Source organism: Aquarana catesbeiana, linkage group LG08 (genome assembly GCF_042186555.1).
Source record: "Aquarana catesbeiana isolate 2022-GZ linkage group LG08, ASM4218655v1, whole genome shotgun sequence".
Taxonomy (NCBI): domain Eukaryota; kingdom Metazoa; phylum Chordata; class Amphibia; order Anura; family Ranidae; genus Aquarana; species Aquarana catesbeiana.
Window position 1 is genome coordinate 92,703,532 of NC_133331.1, and position 26,243 is coordinate 92,729,774.

The window sequence follows — 26,243 nt, forward strand, 5'->3', positions numbered from 1 at the left end:
TGGTGTGAACTGACCCTAAAGAAAAAGAGGGGGAAAATGCAATGCACTGCATCAAAAACTCACCAAAAATGTGCATGCAGAAAAGCATCTGGAACGCATCCGTACTGTTTCTTTGGCGTGAACTGGCCCTTATATAGCAGAAAGTAAAAAATATATATATATATATATTTATATTATTTTTTTTATATATTTTTTTTTTAAATTGGTGGTCTTCTTTTGTATATAGAGCAAAAAATAAAAAATGCAGAGGTGATCAAATACCACCTAAAAAAGCTGTATATGTGGCGAAAAAAGTATGTCAATTTTATTTGGGTACAGCGTTGCACGACCGCGCAATTGTCAGTTAAAATATTGCAGTGCCATATCGCAAAAAAATGGCCTGGTCATGAAAGGGGTGTAAATCTTCCAAGAGGGCAAGTGGTTAAAGGCAGAAGGGCTGCAGTTTGGAAGCATGCTGTATGATCTCACACTTTCCATGTCTCTCTCATCTATAGCCTGCCCACTCATCTCAATTGCGCATGGGCAGTCCATGTCTGGGCTTCACGCATGCGCAGAGAAGGCTGAGCGGCGTCCCGTCCATTAGTGGTGTGCGCAGGCGCAGTAGCCGGCCCGTCATCTCCTGGACAGGAGGAAGCCGCCATGGAGTCATACGATGTGATCGCAAACCAGCCCGTGGTGATTGATAACGTGAGTAGAGCTGCACGCCGCAGACATTTGCACACAGCTCTCTTCCTCTGGCAGGGTCAGGGATTTGTACAGTGAAGGAGGGCGGAGGGGCTCTGCCATTAATTTTTCCTTTGTCATTATCGCAACCGCGCCCTCCTGACACACAGACAGCACTGCTATAATACTCAGCAGCAGGGCAGGCAGGCCGGTGGCTTGTGTGTACGCTGGGGGGAGGGGGAGCCTCCATGGACGCGGCTTGGGTATTTTATTTCTCGGGTGTTTAGGGGGTGATAAAGCTGCGAGCAGTCACCCTAACCTGATGGCTGCCACGGGACACGCCCTGATGCTTGGGTAGGCGTGGTAGACAGCGGAAGTGTGCATTCCTATTGGATGAAATCGCCGCCGTTCATCCGGAGGAAAAGGGGCGGGAATGAGCGGCGTCACTTGTCCGCACCTAGAGTGCTGATTGGGTGGTAGATTGAATGGCAGCTGGGGTCTGAGTTGTGTTTGGAGCCCATGTGAAGGGGCGGGGTTTGTCGGTTGGGTGTGGAAGAGGCGGGCCCGTAATGTGGGTTAGGTTGGTAATAGAATGGGCTGGATGTGATCATAGAGTGCAGTGTGGCGGGGTACGGCTGGCATTGTATACTTCCCGTCTGGGCGGCGCAGGGAGAGGCCGTGACACAGGAAGTGTCTGGCTGCGCTGTATGTCTCTTCCCATAGATCAGCGGTCTCCAAACTATGGCCCTCCAGTTCAAGAACTACAATTCCCATCATGCCTAGTCATGTCTGTGAATGTCAGAGTTTTGCAATGCCTCATGGGATGTGTAGTTCCACAACAGCTGAAGGGCCGTAGTTTGGAGATCCCTGCCATAGATCAATGAATATACTACAAGTCCCATCCGCCTCCATAGCAGAGAACAGTTATGTCACTACACTCAGAGCTCATTTTACACCTGCTTTGTCTCTGAAGAGCAATCCACATTCAGATTGCCATTCAGAGAACTTTTGACCGGCGGTGAGAAGGAGTTGTATTGCCTGTTTTAACCCTCTAAATACCAGACAACGGTGTGGTTGCAATGCAGCCTCCTGCACTTGAATGGGACGCATTTAGCGGGCGCTACCACCTGCCAAAAGCAACGGGTTAAACTTGCTGCTGTGGCATGTGTACACAGCCCTGCCTGCCGCCTCTACAGGAAAAGGGAGTAGCGGTTGGCCGGCGGTAAAAACATGACTCAACCACAGAGTTTACCCCCCTCACCCATCACAAGTGTAAATGAGCCCTTAGGCCTTGTGCACACAGGTGAACTTAAAGTAGAACTTTAGTCAAAAAATGAAGTCCTGCTAGATCACTCTATCCTGGCCTCTTGCAGGTATTGCTATGTAAAGTGTCTATACTGTTTAAAATCCAGTAATACACACTCTCACCCTGATCTGCACATGCTCAGTTGCTCTCTATTTTTAGGCATTGCCGAATTTGTAGAGGCCGATCTGCTGGCAGCCTTAACACAGAATTAAACCCTCCTATCCTTTACAGCCAAGGAAGCTGCTTCTGTTTGATCTGCAACCACCATGGTGCTGCACATCTGATGAGTTATGACACCAGCCATTTGATGGTTTGACAGTTTGGTTGAGGACATAGCGAAATCAAGCTGTTTTTTGAAAATGGAGAATCAATGGGTTTAGTTCCGCTTTTTTGATTTACTGCTGTTCAAGGGCTCTGGGCTTCAGCAAAATGGCGGCCTCCAGCAAGAAGAAACAGGAGCAATGCTGGAGGCAATTTACAACACACATTAATTTTGGTAGCATAATTATTAACGTGGTATGTATATTCCTTGCTAAAGAACATTTTGTGCTTATCAAATTGTTAAGGGAAAAGTTCCGTTTTTAAAGCAGGTCTTTACTCATAACAACTTGATAAAAACATAATGTTCTTTAACAAGGGACATCAATTCTACATTAACCGCTTCAGGACCGCCCACCACATATATACTGTGGCAGGGTCGGCCCGTCTGCGCAAAATCGTGTACCTGTACGAGATTTTGTGCACGCGATCTAGGGGCCATACACGTGCTGCCGGAGCACCGCTCCTGCTATGTTTGGACACAGCGGGAGCCAATTAGCAGGTCCGGCACAAGGCAGACCACTGTTCTGTCAGGGAGTAAAAAAGAGATCTTGTGTTTCAGCTAAGCTGAAACATGGCTGTCTCTTTTCCTCCAGTGCATCCACTCCCCCCACAGTTAGAAAGCATTCCCTGGGACACACTTAACTCCTTCCCTGTCATTGTCATTTATACAGTGACAGTGCATTTTTTTTAGCACTGATCACTGTATTGGTGTCGCTGGTCTCCAAAAAGTGCCACTTAGTGTCAGATTTGTCCGCTGTAATGTCGCAGTCCCGCTAAAAATCGCTGATCGCCGTCATTACTAGTAAAAAATATAAACAAAAATATATAAAGTCCCTAAATCTATCCTATAGTTTGTAGATGCTATAACTTTTGCGCAAACCAATCTTCATACACTTATTGGGATTTTTTTTTAAATAAAAATATGTAGCAGAATACATATTGGCCTAAATTGATGAAGAAATTACATTTTTTTTTTCAATTTTTTTTTTTTTTTTTTGGATGTGTTTTATAGCAGAAAGTAAAAAATTATTTTTATTTTTTTTTTCAAATTTGTCAGTCATTTTTTGTTTATAGTGCAAAAAATAAAAACTGCACAGGTGATCAAATACCACGAAAAGAAAGCTCTATTTGTGGGGGAAAAAAATACATCAATTTTATTATGTTGCATGACTGCGCAATTGTCCGTTAAAGCATCGCAGTGCCGTATTGGGGGTAAAACCTTCCGGAGCTAAAATGGTTAATAAATATGCAACCAAAATGAGTGTGCTGTAAATTGCCTCCAGTATTGTTCCTCGTAAAGCAGCAGTACGATAATCGGATAATTAGTACAGAGCTTTCGAGAGCGGATTACGACAGTTCACCCAATATTATCCGATTGGACAACCACCAAAATTATTCTGATATGATACCAGATCATACGATTTCCATTTAATCAGTACAGTACATCGTCTGAAAATACAATACAAATACACTACAACACATGACATCACTTCCAATTTAAAACATTTTTTTTTTTATTCTGTCGTATGAGAATTTCCGTAACTTTAGTAAACTCTCCATGTTCGATTATACCACTAGCATGCAAAAAAAAAAAAAACGGACGATCTGTCGTCCGATTTTCGGATTGTGTGTACGGAGCTTAAGAAGCATTTGATATACTTTGCCATGGTGGCATTTTGATTCACAATAACTTTATATGTTGCATTACATGAAAATTAGGGTCGAAGCATCTGAGTTTATTACTGCTTTAATGGTTTAAAAAAAGTTACATTCCTGGAATGCCTGGCTTGTCAACAGTCACATTTGCCTGTGTCCTCAACCAAACTGTCAAACCATCAAATGGCTTGTGATCAGCAGATCGGCCTCTACAATTTCTGCAGTGTCTACAAATAGAGAGCAACTGTGCATGTGCAGTGCTCTCTCCTGGGTAATACAGCTCTCTTGTGCTCTCTCCTGGGTAATACTGCTCCAAGGAATTGTCTGTAGACCTCCGGGACAGGATTGTATCAAGGCACAGATCTGGGGAAGGGTACAAAAACCTTTCTGCAGGTCCCAATGAGCACAGTGGCCTCCATCATCCATAAATAGAAGAAGTTTGGAACCACCAGGACTCTTCCTAGAGCAGGCGGCCTGGCCAAACTGAGCCATCAGGGAAGAAGGGCCTTGGTCCGAGAGGTGACCAAGAACCCAACGATCACTCTGACAGAGCTCCAGGGTTTCTCGGTGGAGAGAGGAAAACCTTCCAGAAGAACAACCATCTATGCAGCACTCCGCCTATCAGGCCTGTATGGTAGAGTGGGTAGACGGAAGCCACTCCTTAGTAAAAGGCACATGACAGCCTGTATGGAGTTTACCAAAAGGCACCCGAAGGACTCTCAGACCATGAGAAACAAAATTCTCTGGTCTGATGAAACAAAGATTGAACTCTTTGGCCTGAATGGCAAGCGTCATGTCTGGAGGAATCCAGGAACTGCTCATCACCTGCCCAATATCATCCCTACAGTGAAGCATGGTGGTGGCAGCATCATGCGGTGGGGATGTTTTTCAGCAGCAGAAACTGGTAGACTAGTCGGGATTGAGGGAAAGATGAATGCAGCAATGTACAGAGACATCCTTGGTGAAAACCTGCTCCAGAGCGCTCTGGACCTCAGACTGGGGCGAAGGTTCATCTTCCAACAGGACAAGAACCTAAGCACACAGCCAAGATAACAAAGGAGTGGCTACAGGACAACTCTATTAAAGTGGATGTAAACCCACTCTCATCCTTTCTAAACCACTGCCATAGTGGTTATCTATAAGGATATACATGCCTCCTGCATGTATCCTTACCTATCAAATGTCTCCCCTCTGTTATGAGACCCGAAAACTGCAGATTCTGTGGGTGGGTCTGTTGTCTGGAGCTTGGTGGGTGGAGTTGTGATGTCAGTAGACTCCCCGCCCACCTCTACACTCCCCTTGTCAACATGCATTTTCTCCTGTGTATTTCTTACACTGAACTTCTGCTATGATAACTAACATCCAGTCAAAACCCAGAAAAGTCACATGACATCCGCATGCCCAATCCTGCAGAGGTGGGGGGGCAGCCAATCCCAGGAGAGCTGGAGAAGAAAGGAGGAGGGGATCTGAAGTACACAGAATGCCTCTCACACACTTGTGCACGAGATATGTAAATCACCTGTCGCTCACAGCAAGGGGGAAGAACTGACTCCTATTTCTCTGTGTGTCAGCTTGTATCTCACTGAAGAAATATAAGAGGACTGCTCAGAGCTGGATTAACTCTTTGAGGCAAGACTGGGCACAGATGACATGAAATCCTACACTGTACAAGGTGCAAGCCTTAATTTAAACTTTTTTTTTTTCTCGGTTTTACATCCACTTTAATGTCCTTGAGTGGCCCAGCCAGAGCCCAGAGTTGAACCTAATTGAACATCTCTGGAGAGATCTGAAAATGTGCACCAACGCTCCCCATCTAACCTGATGGAGCTTGAGAGGTCCTGCAAATAAGAATGGGAGAAACTGCCCAAAAATAGGTGTGCCAAGCTTGTAGCATCATACTCAAAAAGACCTGAGGCTTTAATTGGTGCCAAAGGTGCTTCAACAAAGTATTGAGTAAAGGATGTACACTTTATGTACATGGGATTTTTTTTCTTTTAATAAAATTACAAAAATTTCAAACAAACTTCTTTCATGTTGTCATTGTGGGGTATTGTTTGTAGAATTTTGAGGGAAAATAATGTATTTAACCATTTTGGAATAAGGCTGTAATGTAAGAAAATGTGGAAAAAGTGAAGCGCTGTGAATGCTTTCCGGATACACTGTATGTTCCTGCATACTGTGAGGACAAACATAGTCACCCTCTAACAGGAATTCGGATCACAGCAAACAAATTTGGAGGAGACTGAGAGCAATGGACGGTACTTGATTGAGTACATTTTTTTTTTTTAAAACTAAAGTTTAGTGTCACTTTAACAATCTTTATATAAAATGTAAACCAGAGATTCTCTAATTCCCTTTGCTGGAACTGTGAGCATCTTTGGATTAGAAATGTAAAAGCGTAGCTTTAGAATTCCATTGTTCTTTTTGACACCTCCTGTTCCTCTTCTGGTATTATTCATTGTACAGCTATGGTAATTGCTGTTCTTATACTGTAATTTTTCTCTTTAGGGCTCTGGAGTCATTAAAGCTGGCTTTGCTGGTGATCAGATCCCAAAGTATTGCTTTCCTAACTAGTAAGTACTTCTTTATGGATGAACCAGTATGCTGCTGTACAGGGTGAAGGTTGTAACCTTTGGTTGTATTTCTTTGTAGTGTGGGGCGGCCAAAGCATATTCGGGTCATGGCCGGTGCCTTGGAAGGAGATTTATTTATTGGACCAAAGGCAGAGGTGAGTTACTTTGAGCACTGTTTGTAAAGGAACCACTGAATATTTCTTGAAGTGTTTAGTAGGGCTGAAACAACTAATCGATTAATCGACAACTAATCGATTATGAAATTAATCGATTACTATTTTCATAATCGATTAATCGGACAGTAACATAATGGGGTTAAAAAAAACTAAAATGAGCCGTTTATAGCACAAAAAGAGCAAATAATCGCTACTGTAAATCAAAATTTCACAGTTCTACAGTAAAAAAATGAACCCCTTACAGTAGTGATTATCTAAAGGGCCAATTTTATTTTTATTAACCCCATTATGTTACTAAACGTCTTAGACCTGCTTCACATCTATGTGTGTTTTTTGGTGCTTTTTGCATAAACGCACTACAGTTCATTTACATGGTTTCCTATGGGACACATTCACATCTATGCTTTTTTCAGCCAAGTCAATTTTCAGACGAGAATATTCAGACGAAAAATCTTTGTACATTCGCTGAATGAAAGAATGAAAAAAATTGATGTCTGAGTCTGATGATATTTACCAGATTCACCCTTTAATAGTATATATGCTCTAATAGTATATAAAGTATCTCTTCTAATAGTATGTACAGTAGATCTCCTCTAATAGTATGTACAGTAGATCTCCTCTAATAGTATGTACAGTAGATCTCCTCTAATAGTATGTACAGTAGATCTCCTCTAATAGTATATACAGTAGATCTCCTCTAATAGTATGTACAGTAGATCTCCTCTAATAGTATGTACAGTAGATCTCCTCTAATAGTATGTACAGTAGATCTCCTCTAATAGTATGTACAGTAGATCTCCTCTAATAGTATGTACAGTAGATCTCCTCTAATAGTATGTACAGTAGATCTCCTCTAATAGTATGTACAGTAGATCTCCTCTAATAGTATGTACAGTAGATCTCCTCTAATTGTATATACAGTATATCTCTTCTAATTGTATATACTATACTATATACTACATTATATCTCCTCTGTCTTATTCTCAGAGTGGATTAGCGCTTTTGCTCCCTAACCATAAAGTTGGTAATTTATATTTACCACTGCATTGAGATATTTAGGAATAAATTTCCTTTTTTTTTAAACTTTAAATATTAAACTAAATTATACACCACACTTTTTTTTTAGGTTATTAACCGAATAATCGATTAATCGAAACCATAATCGGCCAACTAATCGATTATGAAAATAATCGTTAGTTGCAGCCCTAGTGTTTAGCCTGCAGGAGATATTCTGTTGTAATACTGACATGCATTACTATTCTAGGAACACAGAGGCTTACTATCTATCCGATACCCCATGGAACACGGCATTGTAAAGGACTGGAATGACATGGAACGTATCTGGCAGTATGTCTATTCAAAAGATCAGCTGCAGACTTTTTCAGAAGAGGTATGGCGGTGTTATCCTTAAAGGGGTTGTCCCCTAAGAAAATAAACACTTTTTAGTAGTCTCCATATGCTGCGTAGTTCATTTCTTCTGACATCTGGCAATCATCTTTTTGCCTGGATTGGGGTTTCAATTTTGTAGCTGTATCACACATGTGAGTGTCCCCCATTCAAATGGGATGGACCACCCTCTCTGGTATAAGGACACCAGTGAAGGTGTTTTCCCAATTAATTTTGGCATTGGAAAGCTAAAGTAGAACCAAATGAGAGACATTTTTTTTCATTTTGGATAGTGTAAGGGAGGGTTCTAACAACTGTCAGTTTTTTTTTTTTTTTGCCATCTGTTTCCCGTTTGGGGGGGATGTGTGTTACCTTCACTTCCTGTCCCATAACCAAAACAGGAAGTGAGAAGAAATCCCTGCAAATTCATGGAAATCTATTGGGCCTCCAAGTCAACAGAAGGTTTGCTTTTAGTTTACATTAAAGTGGTTTAAATACTTAATGTTTTGTTACCTTCATGCATTCTCTGCATTAAGGTACAAAAAAAACCTTTTGTGTTTAAATGGCCTTTGCAGCAAGGTGTACATGGAAGGGCCATGCACATCACAAACAAACAAAAGATTTCCCAGCACACTTGCTAGCCTGCAAAACAACCAATTTTGCCCTGTCTAATAGTTTATGTTGAAAACAAAGGGATACTTGCCTGTTCTTGATCCAGCACTGCCCCTGAGAGAGCGAGCAAGCAGGGGGTGGGGCTGAGCCACTGTGAGTGCCAATAGGCAAACAGACTCAGGATCAAGCCTGCGTGAGTGCCCCCATAGCAAGCGACTTGCTATGGAGGTATTCGGAAGGGTGGGGGAGCCTGGAGCGCCAGCAGCAGACCCCAGAAAAGGAGGATCGGGGCTGCTCTGTGCAAAACCATTACACAGAGCAGGTAAGTATAACTTTTTTTTTCTTTAATTAACTTTACAATCACTTTAAAGTGTTTGTTAACCCCCAGTGCTTGTGCTGTGTAATCTGCCCCCTCTAAACTAAAAAAAAAAATCTGCCTGAACCTGCCACTTGCTGTATCCCCCTCTCTGTACTGACCACGGTGGTCAGGGTTACTGAGCCCTGACCACCGTGGTCAGAGAGCGTCCCTCCGTCATACGTAGCCCTGCTCTCAGCTCTCCTCTCAACCCCAACCCCCCCCCCCTCTGCCTGTCATCTCTGTGTCTGTGTGTCTACGTCCCTGCCGCCCGCCGCTATTGCTAAAATAAAAAATTCTAAGTGGTCCCTGCCAGCCCCTCTTTTATAGCCTGGCATAGAACTCTGCATTTGTTTTTTATAAAAATGAGCGTTTGTAAATACTGATTTAGCACGATCTTCAGGGCATTCACGTGACACTTGGGTGGTTTTCAGGGCTACTGCAGGAGAGGCTGAGCGGCCATGTGATCTCCCCAGCTGATGTCAGAGGGAGATCTTGGCCCTTCCTGCAGAAGCCATATATCGGATGTATACAGCGGCCGCGAGTCATGTGACAGGCCTGAAGATCAGTCTAAATAGGTTTTTACAATGCTCATTTTTTTAAAAAAAGACTAATGCAGTGTGCTATGCCAGGCTCTAATAGAGGGTCTGGCAGTGTTTGTGTTATATGGGTTAACAAACACTTTAACTCATTTTTATCAACAACATGCTACGCATAGAATATATAGAAATTGTAAATGTTATGTACAAATGTGTTCACAAAATTGTCACCCAGGAATCACATTTTTTTTTTTTTTTTTTCCCCCCAAATTAAAAAATATTTGTAAATCTTGCATGAAAGCTTTTTTTAAATAGACCCCATAACTTTTCACATAAACGCCTTTTTGTCCTCTTCTTCTGATATGCTGCCGTCCCAAACCTGTTTCCTGACCTGAGTGCCGGAAATTTGCTTGTTTGGGCTTTATATGTTTAAAACTCAAGATGCCCTGTATTGGTGGCCTGTGGAGGTACATTATATTGTCAAAAGTATACGGACGCCTGCCTTTACACGCACATGAATTTCAATGGCATCCCAGTCTTAGTCCCTAGGGTTCAATATTGAATTGGCCCACCCTTTCCAGCTATAAGAAGGCTGTTCACAAGGTTTGGGAGTGTGTCTATGGGAATGTTTGCCCATCCTTCAAAAGCGCATTTGTGAGGTCAGGCACTGATAAACGAGAAGGCCTGGCTAGCAGTCTCTGCTCTAATTCATCTCAAAGGAGTTCTGTTGGGTTTAGGTCAGGACTCTGTGCAGGCCAGTCAAGTCAGTTAAAACTTTTGTGGATGTGGAATTCTCTTCCACAGACGGTGGACTCAGCGGGGAGCATTGATAGTTTCAAGAAACTATTAGATAAGCACCTGAACGACCGCAACATACAGGGATATACAATGTAATACTGACATATAATCACACACATAGGTTGGACTTGTGTCTTTTTTCAACCTCACCTACTATGTAACTATGTAAGTTCCTCCACCCCAAACTCACTCATTCATGTCTTTATGGACCTTGGTTTGTGCACTGGTCCAAATCATTTGGTGGAGGGGGACTATGTTGTTGGTTTGTTTTTCAGGGGTTGGGCTTGGGCCCCTTAGTTCTAGTGAAGGAAACTCTTAAGGCATACCAAGACATTTGTGGACAATTTCATGCTCCCAACTTTGTGGTAACAGTTTGGGGATGACCCCTTCCTGTTCCAACATGACTGCGCACCAGTGCACAAAGCAAGGTCCATAAAGACATGGATGAGGGAGTTTGGGGTGGAGGAGCTTGACTGGCCTGCACAAAGTCCTGACCTCAACCTGATAGAACACCTTTGGGATGAATTAGAGCAGAGACTGCCAGCCAGGCCTTCTCGTCCACATCAGTGCCTGACCTCACAAATGCACTTCCCATAGAGACACTCCTAAACCTTGTGGACAGCCTTCCCAGAAGAGTTGAAGCTATTATAGCTGCAAAGAGTGGGCCAACTCAATATTGAACCCTACAGACTAAGATCGGGTTGTCAGTCATGTGGATGTAAACGCAGGCGTCTTTACATGCTTTTGACAATATAGTGTACCTTGCATGTACAAAATAAAAAAACCGCAATATACTAAGAAAATACTGGTTGTTAACCCCTTTATAGAAAAATAAAAAACACATTCAGTATAGATCCTCTTTAAATGATTTCTAATTTTCTTACACAGCATCCAGTATTGCTTACAGAAGCTCCCTTGAATCCACGGAAAAATCGCGAGCGAGCGGCAGAAGTTTTCTTTGAGACTTTTAATGTTCCAGCTCTGTTCATCTCCATGCAAGCTGTGCTGAGCCTGTAAGTGTCTCACTCTATTACTTTATGGTTGTCTATGCTCATGTTTTTTATGGTTTTCCTCTTATTGACTCCAGGTTTCTTGTTTAAAAATGTCTTATTCTGCAAAAAAAATATGTTAGCTGCTGGAATCGAATTGGATCCTGTAGACCACCCACACACATTTGTACATGAGACTTGGGCCCCTTTCACACTTGTACGACTTGTCCTACGACTTGGGACTGCAAAGTCACATTACAAGTTGTTCCCCATGATTTCCAATGACGACCATTCATATTAGTACGACTTTAGTCGTGCCAACTTCAAAGTAGTCCCTGCAATACTTTGGTCCGACTTTGATGCAAGTTCAGATTCATAGACCTTAAGTCTCCCTGAAATCGTGGCTGTAAAATCACATGACTTTGAAGTCGCGGTAGCGTGAAAGGGGCCTTAAGCTTTATATTATGTCTGTGTTAAATCCTTGGTGTGTTCCTAGTGTTTGCACTGTAACAGCTGCACACCTGGGATTCATTTATTCTGCACTATAAACCATCGTGATTAATAAGTGTAGTCTGGTGCGACTAAAGACTTGTGTGTATGAGTGCCTGGGCGTTCTGGGCTGCTAAAACTTTGTTCAGTAGAGTTCATAAAACCATGGCATAGAGGCAGCTGGGTTTTGCTGTGTGCAGATCAATTTCTTCAGTCTGCTTAACCACTTGCCTGCTGGGCACTTTTACCCCCTTTCTGCCCAGGCCAATTTTCATCTTTCAGCGCTGTCGCACTTTGAATAGTTTCTGTTATAACATTTTGGAAATAAGTAATTTTTTTTCTTCGCTGATGAGGCTGCACTGATTATCAGGGTTAATGTCACCTGCCACAAGATAGCCGGTTATTGGCTTTTCTTCCCTCACAGTGACAGTGCTGAAGGAAGGAAATACAGATAACCAGCATTTGTTTACATGTGGTGAGCTGTGATTGGACACAGCTAATCACATGGTAAATGGCCACTGTGATTGGCCCTTTTACCTTGATCTGTGATGAACAGTGTTTGTAGAGCTAAGCATAATTGAAAACAGATGGGGTTTAAGTACAGAATCCTAGGCTGTCAAGAGCCCCCACAACCCCCTATGTTTAATAAAGAGAAGGATCTTGTTTTTCTGTCCTTAACTATGTCATCATAGAGAGCTCAGCATGTACAGTGTATACACTGCTCAATAACTGGCTTCATCAGACGGGTGATTAAGCCCGAACTCCATGCAGCGTGAGTGTGAATGGGCATGCAAAGTCTGAAAGCAGAGTTTCACCCAAAAGGGAAAGCTTTGCTTGTTTGCAACAACTGCCCCCCCTGCCACATTTGGCACTTTTGTGGGGGGGGGGGGGGGGGGCGGCGGCGACCTGGTTTTGACAGGTGCCCGCTCCCACTTCTGGCTCAGGTCTGGGCCGGAAGTTGACCCCCCCCCCCCCCCTTCCTTTCCCCGCAGTCTTCTGAGACACATCACAGGTCCCAGAAGACTGTGTGGCCATTCACAAGGTGCAGCGCAAGGCGCTCATGCGCCATAGGAAACAGGCTGTGAAGTTGCTCCAAAGCTAATTGAAGAATCGGCTCAGGTGAGGACATTGTGGGATCCCTGGACAGGTAAGTGTCATTCTATTAAAAGTCATCAGCTGCAGTATTTGTAGATGCTGACTTTGATTTTTTTCTGAAGGAGCCTGGAGTTTCTCTTGATTGAAGAGACTGTGCATTTGGATCTGTGCACCCGCTGCTACCTGCATCTCAAAGTTTGACATGCAATTGGGTCCACGCATCCACTGTGTATGTATTCACTTCTTTGGGCTGCCTCCACAAAGCTCTGAGGTGGTTGCACACGCATCGGCCAGTGGCTTTGCATGGAGGACGGCACTAATCTGGGCCCTAACTTTTTTCATTTCTAATAGAAAATTTCCAGTGTTCTGGTAGGTTTTAGTTCCACAAAGACTTTATTGAGATAAGGCGAATACAGAAAAGGGCCCAGGGGGCCATGGTAGACATTACAACAAACAGAAGAACTAAAGAAAGAGCTTTCAAAAATGCTGTACATTAAGGTTGATCATCAGTAGGGGAAAATGTGTAAAGGCATGGGGTATACACTAGTTATGAACAGTGAGCATGTGAACATGTCCCTCAATAGAGAGAAATCCCAAAATAGAGAATATTGTGCAATAAGCCAGAGTCCAGATGCTACAGAGGGTACAGTAGTCTTAAAGCAAAAAGACGCTCATGGAAGGGAAATCTAATTTCAGCCTAAAAAGTTGACCTTATGCAAAGGGACTAGTAATCTGGCCAGCCATCTCCACTAAGGGAGCCAAGGGGAAGGGGATGGGGGGGGGTTACAATGTAAAATGGCTTGAGTAGTGTAGGTTAGATGGAGCCTTAGAGATTGAGGAGCGTAGCAACAAGGGGAAGGCAGAGGTCGCTCCTTCTACATGGGGGTGGCCAGCTTCACCCACCCTCCCCGTGCTCTTCCCTCCTGAAGTGAGTACAGCAAGCTCTGCCAGTTTTTAAACCTCTTGTTTACCACTGTCTGACACTCGTATAAGTGGTCAAATACAGGAGTCAAATCCACTGGTCCTTGGCAACCCCATTTGTCTCTTTGCTACCTCTTTGGCCCCAGATTGAAATGCTGCTTAGCTTTTTGCTGTTCCGTGGAGGAGCTGTAATATACAAGCATAAATAGTTAATGAGGGTGTATTGTGGCTTAGGTTTGAGGGCCCATTAGGCGTTCCACTGTGGTGTTAATGCACATGCGTTAACATGTATTATGGTTACTGTATGCTATGTTAAAGCAGAACTATACTCGCCTCCACACCAGCAATAAAGTGTCCAGAAGCTCCCTGCTTTCTGCTAAACTCTTCTGCTGGATGTCTTCTGGGTTGCGATCTGGGGCCGTTTTGACTGGACCAAGATGACATCATTTATCTTGGCAGATGTCAAAATTGTTCACTGAACTGTGTGTGCAGGATGGTAAGAATACTTTGATGCAGAAGAAACAAGAAGAGGCATAGTAGCCATTCATATAGAGTAGATGCATTGTTGTGGTGTGAACTGTCCCTAAGAGTTTATCCAAGTGACAGACTATAGCACCATCAGTTGTCCTTTAGACTGATTTCACATTTGTCATACCACTCAGGTTGTGTATACATTTAATGTGGCCTTATACTGTATGTTGTAAACATTTGTGTCCTGTTGTGATAAAAATCATTTATATGTATACAGCCCTGGCCAAAAGTTTTAGAATGACCCAAATATTCATTTTCACAAAGTCTACTGCCTCTGTTTTTATGTTGGCAATTTGCATATACTCCAGAAGGTTATGAAGAGTGATCAGATATATTGCAATTATTTGCAAAGTCCCTTTCTGCCATGAAAATAAACGTAATCCCGTAAACATTTCCACTGCCCTTGTGAAGAAGACTTCAGGGTGCCTAAGAAACTCCAGCAAGCACCAGGACCATCTCCTACAGTTGATTCAGCTGTGGGATCGGGGCATCACCAGTGCAAAGCTTGCTAAGGAATGGCAGCAGTCAGGTGTGAGCGCATCTGCACGCACAGTGAGGCGAAGACTTTTGGAGGATGGCCTGGTATCAAGAAGGCCAGCAAAGAAGCCACTTCTCTCCAGGAAAAACATCAGGGACAGACTGATATCCTGTAAAAGGTACAGGGATTGGACTGCTGAGCACTGGGGTACAGTCAAATTCTCTAATGAATCCCCTTTCCGATTGTTAGGGGCATCTGGAAAAAACCTTGTCCGGAGAAAAAGAGATGAGCGCTACCATAAGTCCTGTGTCATGCCAACAGTAAAGCATCCTAAGACCATTCATGTGTGGGGTTGCTTCTCAGCCAAGGGAGTGGGCTCACTCACAATTTTGCCTAAGAACACAGCCATGAATAAAGAATGGTACAAAAATATCCCCCGAGAGCAATTTCTCCCAACCATCCAAGAACAGTTTGGTAAGGAACAATGTCTTTTCCAGCATGATGGAGCACCATGCCATAAGGCAAAAGTGATAACTAAGTGGCTTGGGGAACAAAACATCAACATTTTTGGTCCATGGCCAGGAAATTCTCCAGACCTTAATCCCATTGAGAACTTGTGGTCAGTCCTCAAGAGGTGGGTGAACAAAAAAACCCCACAAATTCTGACAAACTCCAAGCATTGATTATGCAAGAATGGGCTGCCACCAGTCAGAATGTGGCCCAGAAGTTGATTGACAGCATGCCAGGGAGAATTGCAGAGGTCTTGAAAAAGAAGGGTCAACAACACTGCAAATATTGACTCTTTGCATAAACTTAATGTAATCGTCAATAGAAGCCTTTGACGCTTATGAAATGCTTGTAATTATACTTCAGTATACCATAGTAACATTTGACAAAAAGATCTAAAAACACTGAGGCATCAGACTTTGTGAAAATTAATATTTGTGCCATTCTCAAAACTTTTGGCCACGGCTCTATAAACAAGTACAAACAAGTTTGAACTGCTGTGATCTAAAGCTGAACTCCGGGCTCAACAAATATCATTTAAAAGAGAAGTGTGTTTTTTTTTTTTTTAGAGTCATACTTGCCCATGTGGATGGAGCATCAGACCGATGCTGTAGCTGTCCTCCCGGCCTCTCTGCACTGATGACCGAGCTACAGAACACTGCCGATGGCTCGGTTCTCACTCCTCCACAAGCGTAGAGATGTTGCCTGTCAGTCAGCATCTCTCCTGCTCTGATCCTCCATGCTCATTGGAGCGCTGAGCTGTGGAGGGGCAGGGAGTGGTTGTCTCAGCGGCTCGCTGAGACTGCCATCAGTCAAGGCGGATCCAGACTTGGGGAGTTGGGATGATGTGATGCCTCAACTGATAGCAGTGACGTCAGCGGATGCGGAGAGCGGACTTCAGACTGCTCTCCGCTGAAAATGGGTCACAGGATTGCAAAATGAATTGCACTCCTGTGCCCCAGAGGAGAAGCCCAGCCTAAAAAGCTCAGGCTGGACTTCTCCTTTAAATATAATCGGAGGATATAAATCCACCTTGTGTTCACCAAATGTCTTTGCTAACCCAGATATTACCTTGAAGAACTAGCCGTGATATCATAACTATGCTGTGTATAGCCTGTGCAGATATAATAGCTGTGGGATGGGCCACGCAGGACCCACCCACTACAGGCTGCCTGCCGAAAACTACAGAAGGGGGCGGGGACAAGACCAGTCACCCTGCACAAGGAGAGTGGGCAAAAGTGATTGGTCTTTATCACAGGAAGCTTCTGCAAAGAGACAAAGTTTTACACTGGTGTACTGCACAGATCTGGAAAAAATACATTAAAGCACACTGAGTTTCAAGGAAGAATACATCTAACGCTTGTGTTTAGCCACTATTTTCTTATCCCAGAGTTCAGCAGTAAAAAAAAATCTTCTATATATGTTTCACAAAAGAAAATAATCAACCCACTTTTCCTTTATCCAGCTATGCCACAGGGAGAACAACGGGTGTGGTTCTAGACTCTGGAGACGGAGTAACACACGCAGTGCCAATTTATGAGGGCTTTGCCATGCCTCATTCCATCATGAGGATTGACATTGCTGGTCGAGATGTCTCCCGCTTCCTCCGGCTGTACCTGCGGAAGGAGGGCTATGACTTCCATACCTCAGCTGAGTTTGAAATAGTCAAAACTATCAAAGAGGTTCGTAGTGCTTTTCTTTCTGAGGTGTTGAAAAGTTTGACAAGTTGAGTATGAGTTTGAAACAGTTAAAACTTCCATGGACTTCATAGGGTACATGGGCACACATGCTTGATCTAACTACCCTCAAATACTCCTGTGGGGGGGGGGGCATCCTCCTAAATTTACACTTTTGGTGTTGCCAGATGTTTATGTGTGTGGGCAGATTCCCATATATGATCATAGTTGGCCATGTTCAGTCAGCTCGTGCTTCAGCTTTGATTTGCTAAGGCAAGAGTATTTCCCACTGTGAAGGTCTACCGGATTGAATATCCATTTTTATAGATTGTCAGGCTGCATATTGGAAGGTAATCTTGTCCATTTAACCCCTTGGTGCTGGCCCCACGCAAATATGCGGCCTCCTGGTGCTTGGCTCCGAAGGGCTGTATATTTGTGTGAATTGCTGCCCAAACAGGTGTGCCGAGAGCGCGTGCCCGACAGTTACCGGCGCCTAACCCAGAGCTCCCAATTGCTACTTGCTATCGGGAGTTTTCGGACCACGTTAAAGCCAATCATGGCGGTCACGTGCTCTTAACCCTCTGAGGACCATAAGATTACCGTCGTCAATATAAAAATAATTATATATTTTTCCTTTTAAGAATGTATTTGAAAAATAAATAAAACCATTTCCACACGTGTCATTTTTGGGGGAGAAATTATGCTAGATCTATTTGTTTATTTATTTTATTTATTTCAGGTACTTATATAGCGCCGTCAATTTATGCAGCGCTTTACATATACATTATACATTCACATCAGTCCCTACACCCTCAAGGAGCTTACAATCTAAGGTCCCTAACTCACATTTATACGTACTAGGGACAATTTAGACAGGATCCAATTAACCTACCAGAATGTCTTTGGAGTGTGGGAGGAAACCGGAGTACCCGGAGGAAACCCATACAGGCACAGGGAGAACATGCAAACTCCAGACAGGTAGTGTCGTGGTTGAGATTCGAACCAGCGACCCTTCTTACTGCTAGGCGAGAGTGCTACCCACTACACCACTGCGCCCATTTGTTGATGAGAACTAATATTTTGACTCAAACCAAAAAAAAAAGTATTTTAAGTTCTTAATCAGATGATACAGTCAATTAAAAACCTGGGACAAATACGTCCCTTGGTCCTCAAAGGGTTAAGCCCCGCCCCACCTCCCGGCATTATAAACCTCTTAAAGGGCCAGGAGGCGCCGGCGTGAAAAGGTTAATTAACTACATTTGAAACAAATTCAAGTTAAAGCTGAATTCCAGGCTTACCTTCAGTCTTATACAGTTGAACAGGCTCCCCTTCTGTACTGAAATTGCTTATTTTGATTTTACGACACACTGTGAGCTTCTCCAAAAAAAATGTTAACGCCACTTTTCCAGTACAAGTTATATTGCAAAGTAACCATTACCTCTTTTGTTCATTGTATCTGTACAGTTGTGACAAACTGAACCCAAATGTCTTTTTCGTGAAAGAGATGCTTGTGAACAGGCTGTGTCCATGATCTAGCACATTGCTATGGTGCCAGGACTATAACAGCTTGGTTAAAGACCCATTCTAATCATTAAAATGTTTCATTTGAACCGATATACAGCAGGCTGCCTTCGTTTTGAAGTCCTGCCGTTCTTCTTAGGCAGCTAGCAGTGTAAAATGAATCTGTGTAGTGAAGTGTTTCTTCCATTAGATTAGTAGTTCACTGATTGATTCTTCTTTTGCTTGGGTTGCTTTTTCAATATGTTTGTTATACATTTGTTACCTATTTTTTAAAGTCAGAATCTTTTACCCAAATGTTTATGAATGATTGTTCTATTTTGTTCTGTGTAGCGTGCGTGTTACCTGTCCATAAATCCACAAAAAGATGAGACACTGGAGACAGAGAAGGCCCAGTATTACTTGCCTGATGGAAGCACAATTGAGGTATGTACCCAAGCAATGGACTAGAGACTTGTCAGCCATCATTAGCTGAATCGTGTATTTTCGATATATGAAAATACTATTATCTAGACAGAACACACACCTACCTTACCTTATACACACATAACTTATACTTACCCGAGCCCCATCGCGATACAGCGCTGTGCTTGGCTGTAGCGGCTTTCTCCTTTCACTTCCTGGTCTCGCAGGTTTTTCTTCTCCCGCTTTTTTTGCTGTCAAGTCAAATCCTGTGATGGGGCGGGGGGCCTAGTCACGCTGTCTGAGTCTATGGAAGCAGTGCGACTTAGAATAGAGCCCGCAGGAGTGCCCCCATGGCTTGCTATAGGGGCACATTTAGAGGAGAAGCCAGGAGTGCCAGTTGGAGACTGGAGAAGAGGAGGTTCAGGGCCACTCTGTGCAATTGCATTGCACAGAGCAGGTAAGCATATCATGTTAGAAATAGGTTTTACTATCACTCTATAACTCTGGGTGTGACTGCTTTACTTGGTATCATGCTTTTTATTGGCGAGTTTAATTACAATGTATTTTGCAGTGCTGTCTGTTTTATTTAGGAACTCCACATATTAGGAGGTAAAAATGCAATTTTGTTATCCTGCATTTTGGGCATGTTTAGGTTAATAGCTCAGATGTACAGATTTGAGTTTTATTGCATTTTTGATATTTCCAAGGATATCTCAGATCAAAATTAGTGCAAACCACTAAATGATTTGTAGATTTGTCTTTTTTTTTTCTGGCATTGACAAAATAAGGCCTTAATTGAAAGGGTTGCATATACAGTAGACCTAGCAACAGAATATATTACAACTAGAAAAGCTACAATTTCTGGGGAAATTGTGAAAAGTGTTCTTGCCTCTACAACTGGAGTGGGCGGAGTAACTGGGTGGAGTGGCTTGAGTAACTATTTTAAAAAGTATCAATAGTAGTAAAAAAGTTGAAGAAGTCCCATAATTAGCTGAAAGAGCTGAACATTTTTTTCAAAAATGAATTTTTTTTTTTTTCAAAAATGATTTTTTTTTTCAAAAATGATTTTTTTTTCCAAATTTTTTTTTTTTAAATGATTTTTTTTTCAAATTTTTTTTTTTTTTTTAAATGAATTTTATTTTTTTTTTTCAAAAATGAATTTTATTTTTTCAAAAATGATTTTTTTTTTTTTTTCAAAAATATATATTTTTTTAATTAGGCGGTCATGTTTTTTCTGATCATGGGGTGGTCATAATGTTTTGACTGATCATGGGGTTGTCAGCTTTTGTCACCTCCCACTCTAGTTTTGAACATTTCGCCATTCATTCCTATGGGACCAATTTCGTCGCAAAAACGACGATATTTCGTGAACCATTTGGCGAAACGTTCCACAAAGTAATAGCACACCAATTAAATGACATTGAGGCCGGATTCACACTGGTATTTTTCAGCTTTTCACAAAGTTCCACAAGGTAATAGCACACCAATTAAATGACATTGAACATTTCGCCATTCATTTCTATGGGACCAATTTCGCTGCAAAAACTACAATATTTCGTGGACCATTCGGCGAAACGTTCCACAAAGTAATAGCACACCGATCGGGAACAATCCTCACCTTCGGTATATTACTGTCTATGTAGTTTAAAAGCTGTGGGAGGAGTTAGGGTGGTATGATCATGGGGTTGTCAGCTTTTGTCACCTCCCACTCTAGTTTTGAACATTTCGCCATTCATTCCTATGGGACCAATTTTGCCGCAAAAACGACGATATTCCGTGAACCATTCGGCGAATGTGTAAAAACTGTGGGAGGAGTTAGGGTGGTAAATTATCAGCATTATCAAGCATCGCAGATGAAGGTATGGCCACATGCATTTGGGGGGTTTCAGCATCTTGTGTTTACAACCACTGTTTCCTAGCAACGCTCATGTACTGTTTATGCTTCACACGCACTGCTCAATACACAACACAATGTAATTTCTACACAATACAATTCCTATCAAAACTTCCCCATCATATTGCCACCATTAAAACTGCCCCATCAGAATTGCCCTATCAAAACTGCCCCATCATATTCCTCTATTATAAATCAGTACATGGTGTGTCTGTCCCCTCCCCCGGGCTCTGTAATCACAGCTGAGATGCTCCAGCCACCTCCCCCCTTGTGTATAACAGAAGCTTTGGTAACCATGGCAGCAAAACAAACACTAACAGTACACTCTGATTAATGGCTAAAATTTCCTGAAATGACCTCTAAACAAAAAGCTTTTTCCCAAAAACTATAAATCCTACAGCGAAGATCTTTATATTGTGAGAATCACAAGACCCAGACCTAGATTTTGATGTATAGTATGTCTCTGAAATATTAAAAATGAAGGCACAGTCGCAGTTTAGAAATTGCCCTTCAAATTTGAAGGGGCTAGAGTGTAGTTTCAATGAATGTCAATGGACGGCATGAGTTACAAACAAATGGTCATATTGTGAAAACTATCAGGACTATGGCTTAGCCGTGGACATGTTTAGTGGCAGCAGGGATAGCTGAACGTTTTGATATAAGATTTGTGTAGGTGGGCTTAAAAATAAGGGAGTGGTGGCAGTTTAGAAATCATGTTCTGATTTTTCAGCTTTTGTCACCTCCCACTCTAGCTTCCCCATTCATTCCTATGGGACCAATTTTGCCGCAAAAACGACGATATTTCGTGAACCATTCGGCGAAACGTTCCACAAAATAATAGCACACCATTCGGGAACAATCCGCACGTTTCGGTATATTACTTGTCTATGTAGTGTAAAAATTGTGGGAGGAGTTAGGGTGGTAAATTTGGCTATAATAAGAATAATAAGAACTAGAAAAGGTACAATTTCTGGGGAAATTGTGAAAGTGTTCTTGCCTCTACAACTGGAGTGGGCGGAGTAACTGGGTGGGGTGGAGTGGCTTGAGTAACTGTGAAAAGTGTTAAAAAGCTTAATATTTTAAAAAGTATAAATAGTAGTAAAAAAGTTCCATCATTCGCTGAAAGAGCTGAACATTTTTTTCAAAAGTAATTTTTTTTAATCAAAAATGATTTTTTTTTCTTCAAAAATGATTTTTTTTTTCAAAAGTAATTTTTTTTTTCAAAGGTAATTTTTTTTTTTCAAAAATGAATTTTTTTATTTCAAAAATAATTTTTTTTTCGAAATTATTATTTTTTTTAAAGTAATTTTTTTTTCAAAAATAATTTTTTTTTTTCAAAAATATTTTTTTTTTCAAATATATTTTTTTTTCAAAAATAATTTTTTTTTCAAAAATATTTTTTTTTTCAAAAATATTTTTTTTTTTTCAAAAATATTTTTTTTTTTACATGGGGCGGTCATAATGTTTTGGCTGATCATGGGGTGGTCATAATGTTTTGGCTGATCATGGGGTTGTCAGCTTTTGTCACTTCCCACTCTAGTTTTGAACATTTCGCCATTCATTCCTATGGGACCAATTTCGCCGCAAAAACGTCATTTCGTGGACCATTCGGCAAAACATTCCACAAAGTAATAACACACCAATCGGGAACAATCCGCTCGTTTCGGTATATTATTTGTCTCTGTAGTGTGAAAACTGTGGGAGGAGTCTACAAGCATTATCAAGTCTAGCAGATGAAGTCACATGCATTTGGAGTGTCTCAGCATCTTGTGTTTACAACCACTGTTTCCTAGCAACGCTCATGCCCTGTTTATGCTTCCCAAATACTGCTTCATCAAAACTGCCCCATCAGAATTACCCCATCAAAACTGCCCCATCATATTCCTCTATTATAAATCAGTACATGGTGTGTCTGTCCCCTCCCCCGGGCTCTGTAATCAGCTGAGATGCTCCAGCCACCTTCCCCCCTGTGTATAACAGAAGCTTTGGTAACCATGGCAACAAAACAAACACTAACAGTACACTCTGATTAATGGCTAAAATTTCCTGAAATGACCTCTAAACAAATGGCCGTATTTTAAAAACTATACATCCTACAGCGAAGATCTTTATATTGTGAGAATCACAAGACCCAGACCTAGATTTTGATGCATAGTATGTCTCTGAAATATTAAAAATGAAGGCACGGTCGCAGTTTAGAAATTGCCCTTCAAATTTGGAGGGGGCTAGAGTGTAGTTTCAATGAATGTCAATGGACGGCGTGAGTTGCAAACAAATGGTCATATTGTGAAAACTATCAGGACTATGGCTTAGCCGTGGACATGTTTAGTGGCAGCAGGGATAGCTGAACGTTTTGATATAAGATTTGTGTAGGTGGGCTTGAAAATGAGGGAGTGGCGGCAGTTTAGAAATCATGTTCTGATTTTCCAGCTTTTGTCATCTCCCACTCTAGTTTCCCCATTCATTCCTATGGGACCAATTTCGCCGCAAAAACGACGATATTTCGTGAACCATTCGGCGAAACGTTCCACAAAGTAATAGCACACCATTCGGGAACAATCCGCACGTTTCGGTATATTACTTGTCTATGTAGTGTAACATGTCTATGTTAATCAGAAGGCAGCGTGGCTGAGCGGTCTAAGGCGCTGGAGTAAGAGCTCCAGTCTCTGCGGAGTCATGGGTTCAAATCCCATAGCGGTCTAAGCCGCTGGAGAAAGCTCCAGTCTCTGCGGAGTTGTGGGTTCAAATCCCATAGCGGTCTTAGGCGCTGGAGAAAGCTCCAGTCTCTGCGGAGTCGTGGGTTCAAATCCCACCGCTGCCTGGATTCTTTGTGCTTTGTCATTAAAGAGGAATTGCAGTCTGCTCACATAATAATTTGTAACTAGAAAAGGTACAATTTCTGGGGAAATTGTGAAAGTGTTCTTGCCTCTACAACTGGAGTGGGCGGAGTAACTGGGTGCAGTGGGCGGAGTAACTGTGAAAAGTGTTAAAAAGCTTAGTATTTTAAAAAGTATAAATAGTAGTAAAATAGTTGAAGTCCCATCATTAGCTGAAAGAGCTGAACATTTTTTTCAAAAATGATTTTTTTTTTCAAAAATGATTTTTTTTTTTCAAAAATTATTTTATTTTCAAAAATGAATTTTTTTGGTTCAAAATTTTTTTTTTCTTTAAAATAAATTTTTTTTTTCAAAAATATTTTTTTTTTTTTTCAAAAATATTTTTTTTTTCTCAATAATATATTTTTTTTTTCAAAAATGAATTTTTTTTTTTTCAAAAATTATTTTTTTTTTTTACATGGGGTGGTCATAATGTTTTGGCTGATCATGGGGTGGTCATAATGTTTTGGCTAATCAGGGGGTTGTCAGCTTTTGTCACCTCCCACTCTAGTTTTGAACATTTCGCCATTCATTCCTATGGGAAAAATTTCGTTGCAAAAACGTCATTTCGTGGACCATTCGGCGAAAAAAGTTCCACAAAGTAATAACACACCAATCGGGAACAATCCGCTCGTTTCGGTATATTACTTGTCTCTGTAGTGTAAAAACTGTGGGAGGAGTCTACAAGCATTATCAAGTCACATGCATTTGGGGTGTCTCAGCATCTTGTGTTTACAACCACTGTTTCCTAGCAACGCTCATGCCCTGTTTATGCTTCCCAAATACTGCTTCATCAAATCTGCCCCATCAGAATTACCCCATCAAAACTGCCCCATCATATTCCTCTATTATAAATCAGTACATGGTGTGTCTGTCCCCTCCCCCGGGCTCTGTAATCAGAGCTGAGATGCTCCAGCAACCTCCCCCCCTGTGTATAACAGAAGCTTTGGTAACCATGGCAACAAAAACAAACACTAACAGTACACTCTGATTAATGGCTAAAATTTCCTGAAATGACCTCTAAACAAATGGCCGTATTTTAAAAACTATACATCCTACAGCGAAGATCTTTATATTGTGAGAATCACAAGACCCAGACCTAGATTTTGATGTATAGTATGTCTCTGAAATATTAAAAATGAAGGCACAGTCGCAGTTTAGAAATTGCCCTTCAAATTTGGAGGGGGCTAGAGTGTAGTTTCAATGAATGTCAATGGACGGCGTGAGTTACAAACAAATGGTCATATTGTGAAAACTATCAGGACTATGGCTTAGCCGTGGACATGTTTAGTGGCAGCAGGGATAGCTGAACGTTTTGATATAAGATTTGTGTAGGTGGGCTTGAAAATGAGGGAGTGGCGGCAGTTTAGAAATCATGTTCTGATTTTTCAGCTTTTGTCATCTCCCACTCTAGTTTCCCCATTCATTCCTATGGGACCAATTTCGCCGCAAAAATGACGATATTTCGTGAACCATTTGGCGAAACGTTCCACAAAGTAATAGCACACCATTCGGGAACAATCCGCACGTTTCGGTATATTACTTGTCTATGTAGTGTAAAAACTGTGGGAGGAGTTAGGGTGGTAAATTTGGCTATAATAATAAGAATAATATATATGTGAGATAACAGTAAGTGGTCTTGCTATGCAAGAACACTTAATTAAAACATCTTTGCCATTCTGAAGCTTCCCTCCAACCACTTTGCATATTATTTTATATATACTGTACTTGCCAAATACCCTGCAGAATCCTCCCTCCACGGAGTCTGGCTGCAACCATTTTAACTGTGGGCAGCTGAAGCTACTGCCTGGATTTACACAGAGGCACACCTCCAGCTCTGCAGCTCTCATTGGCCCTCTTATGAATCCCCCCCCCCTTCCTGGCAAACTCTCCAGAGAGAGAAAGCTGTGCATGATGTCATAAGCCAAGGCTAGAAACAGGAAGTGGGCTGTATAAGGTATTTGGTGGCAGAATAAAAGAATAGGATTGTTTGCCCCCCCCCAAAAAAAAAATACCACCAACCGCCACTGGTGTCAGGAAAGGTAGGCTGTGATTGGTGATGGGGGGAGCATGTCAGGAACAGCAGGCTGTGATTGGCTGGGGGGGGGGGGCAGGGAGTGTATCAGGAAAGGTAGGCTGTGATTAGTGGTGGGGAAGTGTGGGTGTGCCAAAAAAAAAGGCAGGCTCTAATTGGCGGGAAGCGTATTGGGAAAGACAGGGTGTGTGTAGAAAAGACAGACTACAGTGATACAGTCTTCTAACTCTAACTTAGAAATACTAATACACAAACTGACCACACCAATATAGATCTGCTTCCATGCTTAAAGCAGAGAAGATTGACTGACAGGATTGCCATGTACTGTATGAAAGAAGAAAGAAAGATACAACAGGGTCCAGTTTCACACACCAACATATAATGAAAGACATATTTAACATAGACTTTAGGGCACACAGCCACAATATATGATCCACTTTTCTG

At 42.0% G+C, this 26,243-nt stretch overlaps 1 protein-coding gene across 1 annotated transcript in view; it reads left to right on the forward strand.

Moving 5' to 3' along the window:
* The first annotated feature begins 531 nt into the window (after positions 1-531).
* Positions 532-26,243, forward strand: part of ACTR1A (actin related protein 1A) — a 61,948-nt gene continuing 36,236 nt past the window's right edge. The window contains exons 1-7 of the mRNA XM_073596153.1: positions 532-687; positions 6,455-6,519; positions 6,599-6,674; positions 7,960-8,085; positions 11,274-11,398; positions 16,861-17,077; positions 18,923-19,015. Of these exons, the coding sequence (XP_073452254.1) occupies positions 640-687; positions 6,455-6,519; positions 6,599-6,674; positions 7,960-8,085; positions 11,274-11,398; positions 16,861-17,077; positions 18,923-19,015 (750 nt within the window). The 5' untranslated portion in view covers positions 532-639. The remainder of the gene's footprint in view (positions 688-6,454; positions 6,520-6,598; positions 6,675-7,959; positions 8,086-11,273; positions 11,399-16,860; positions 17,078-18,922; positions 19,016-26,243) is intronic.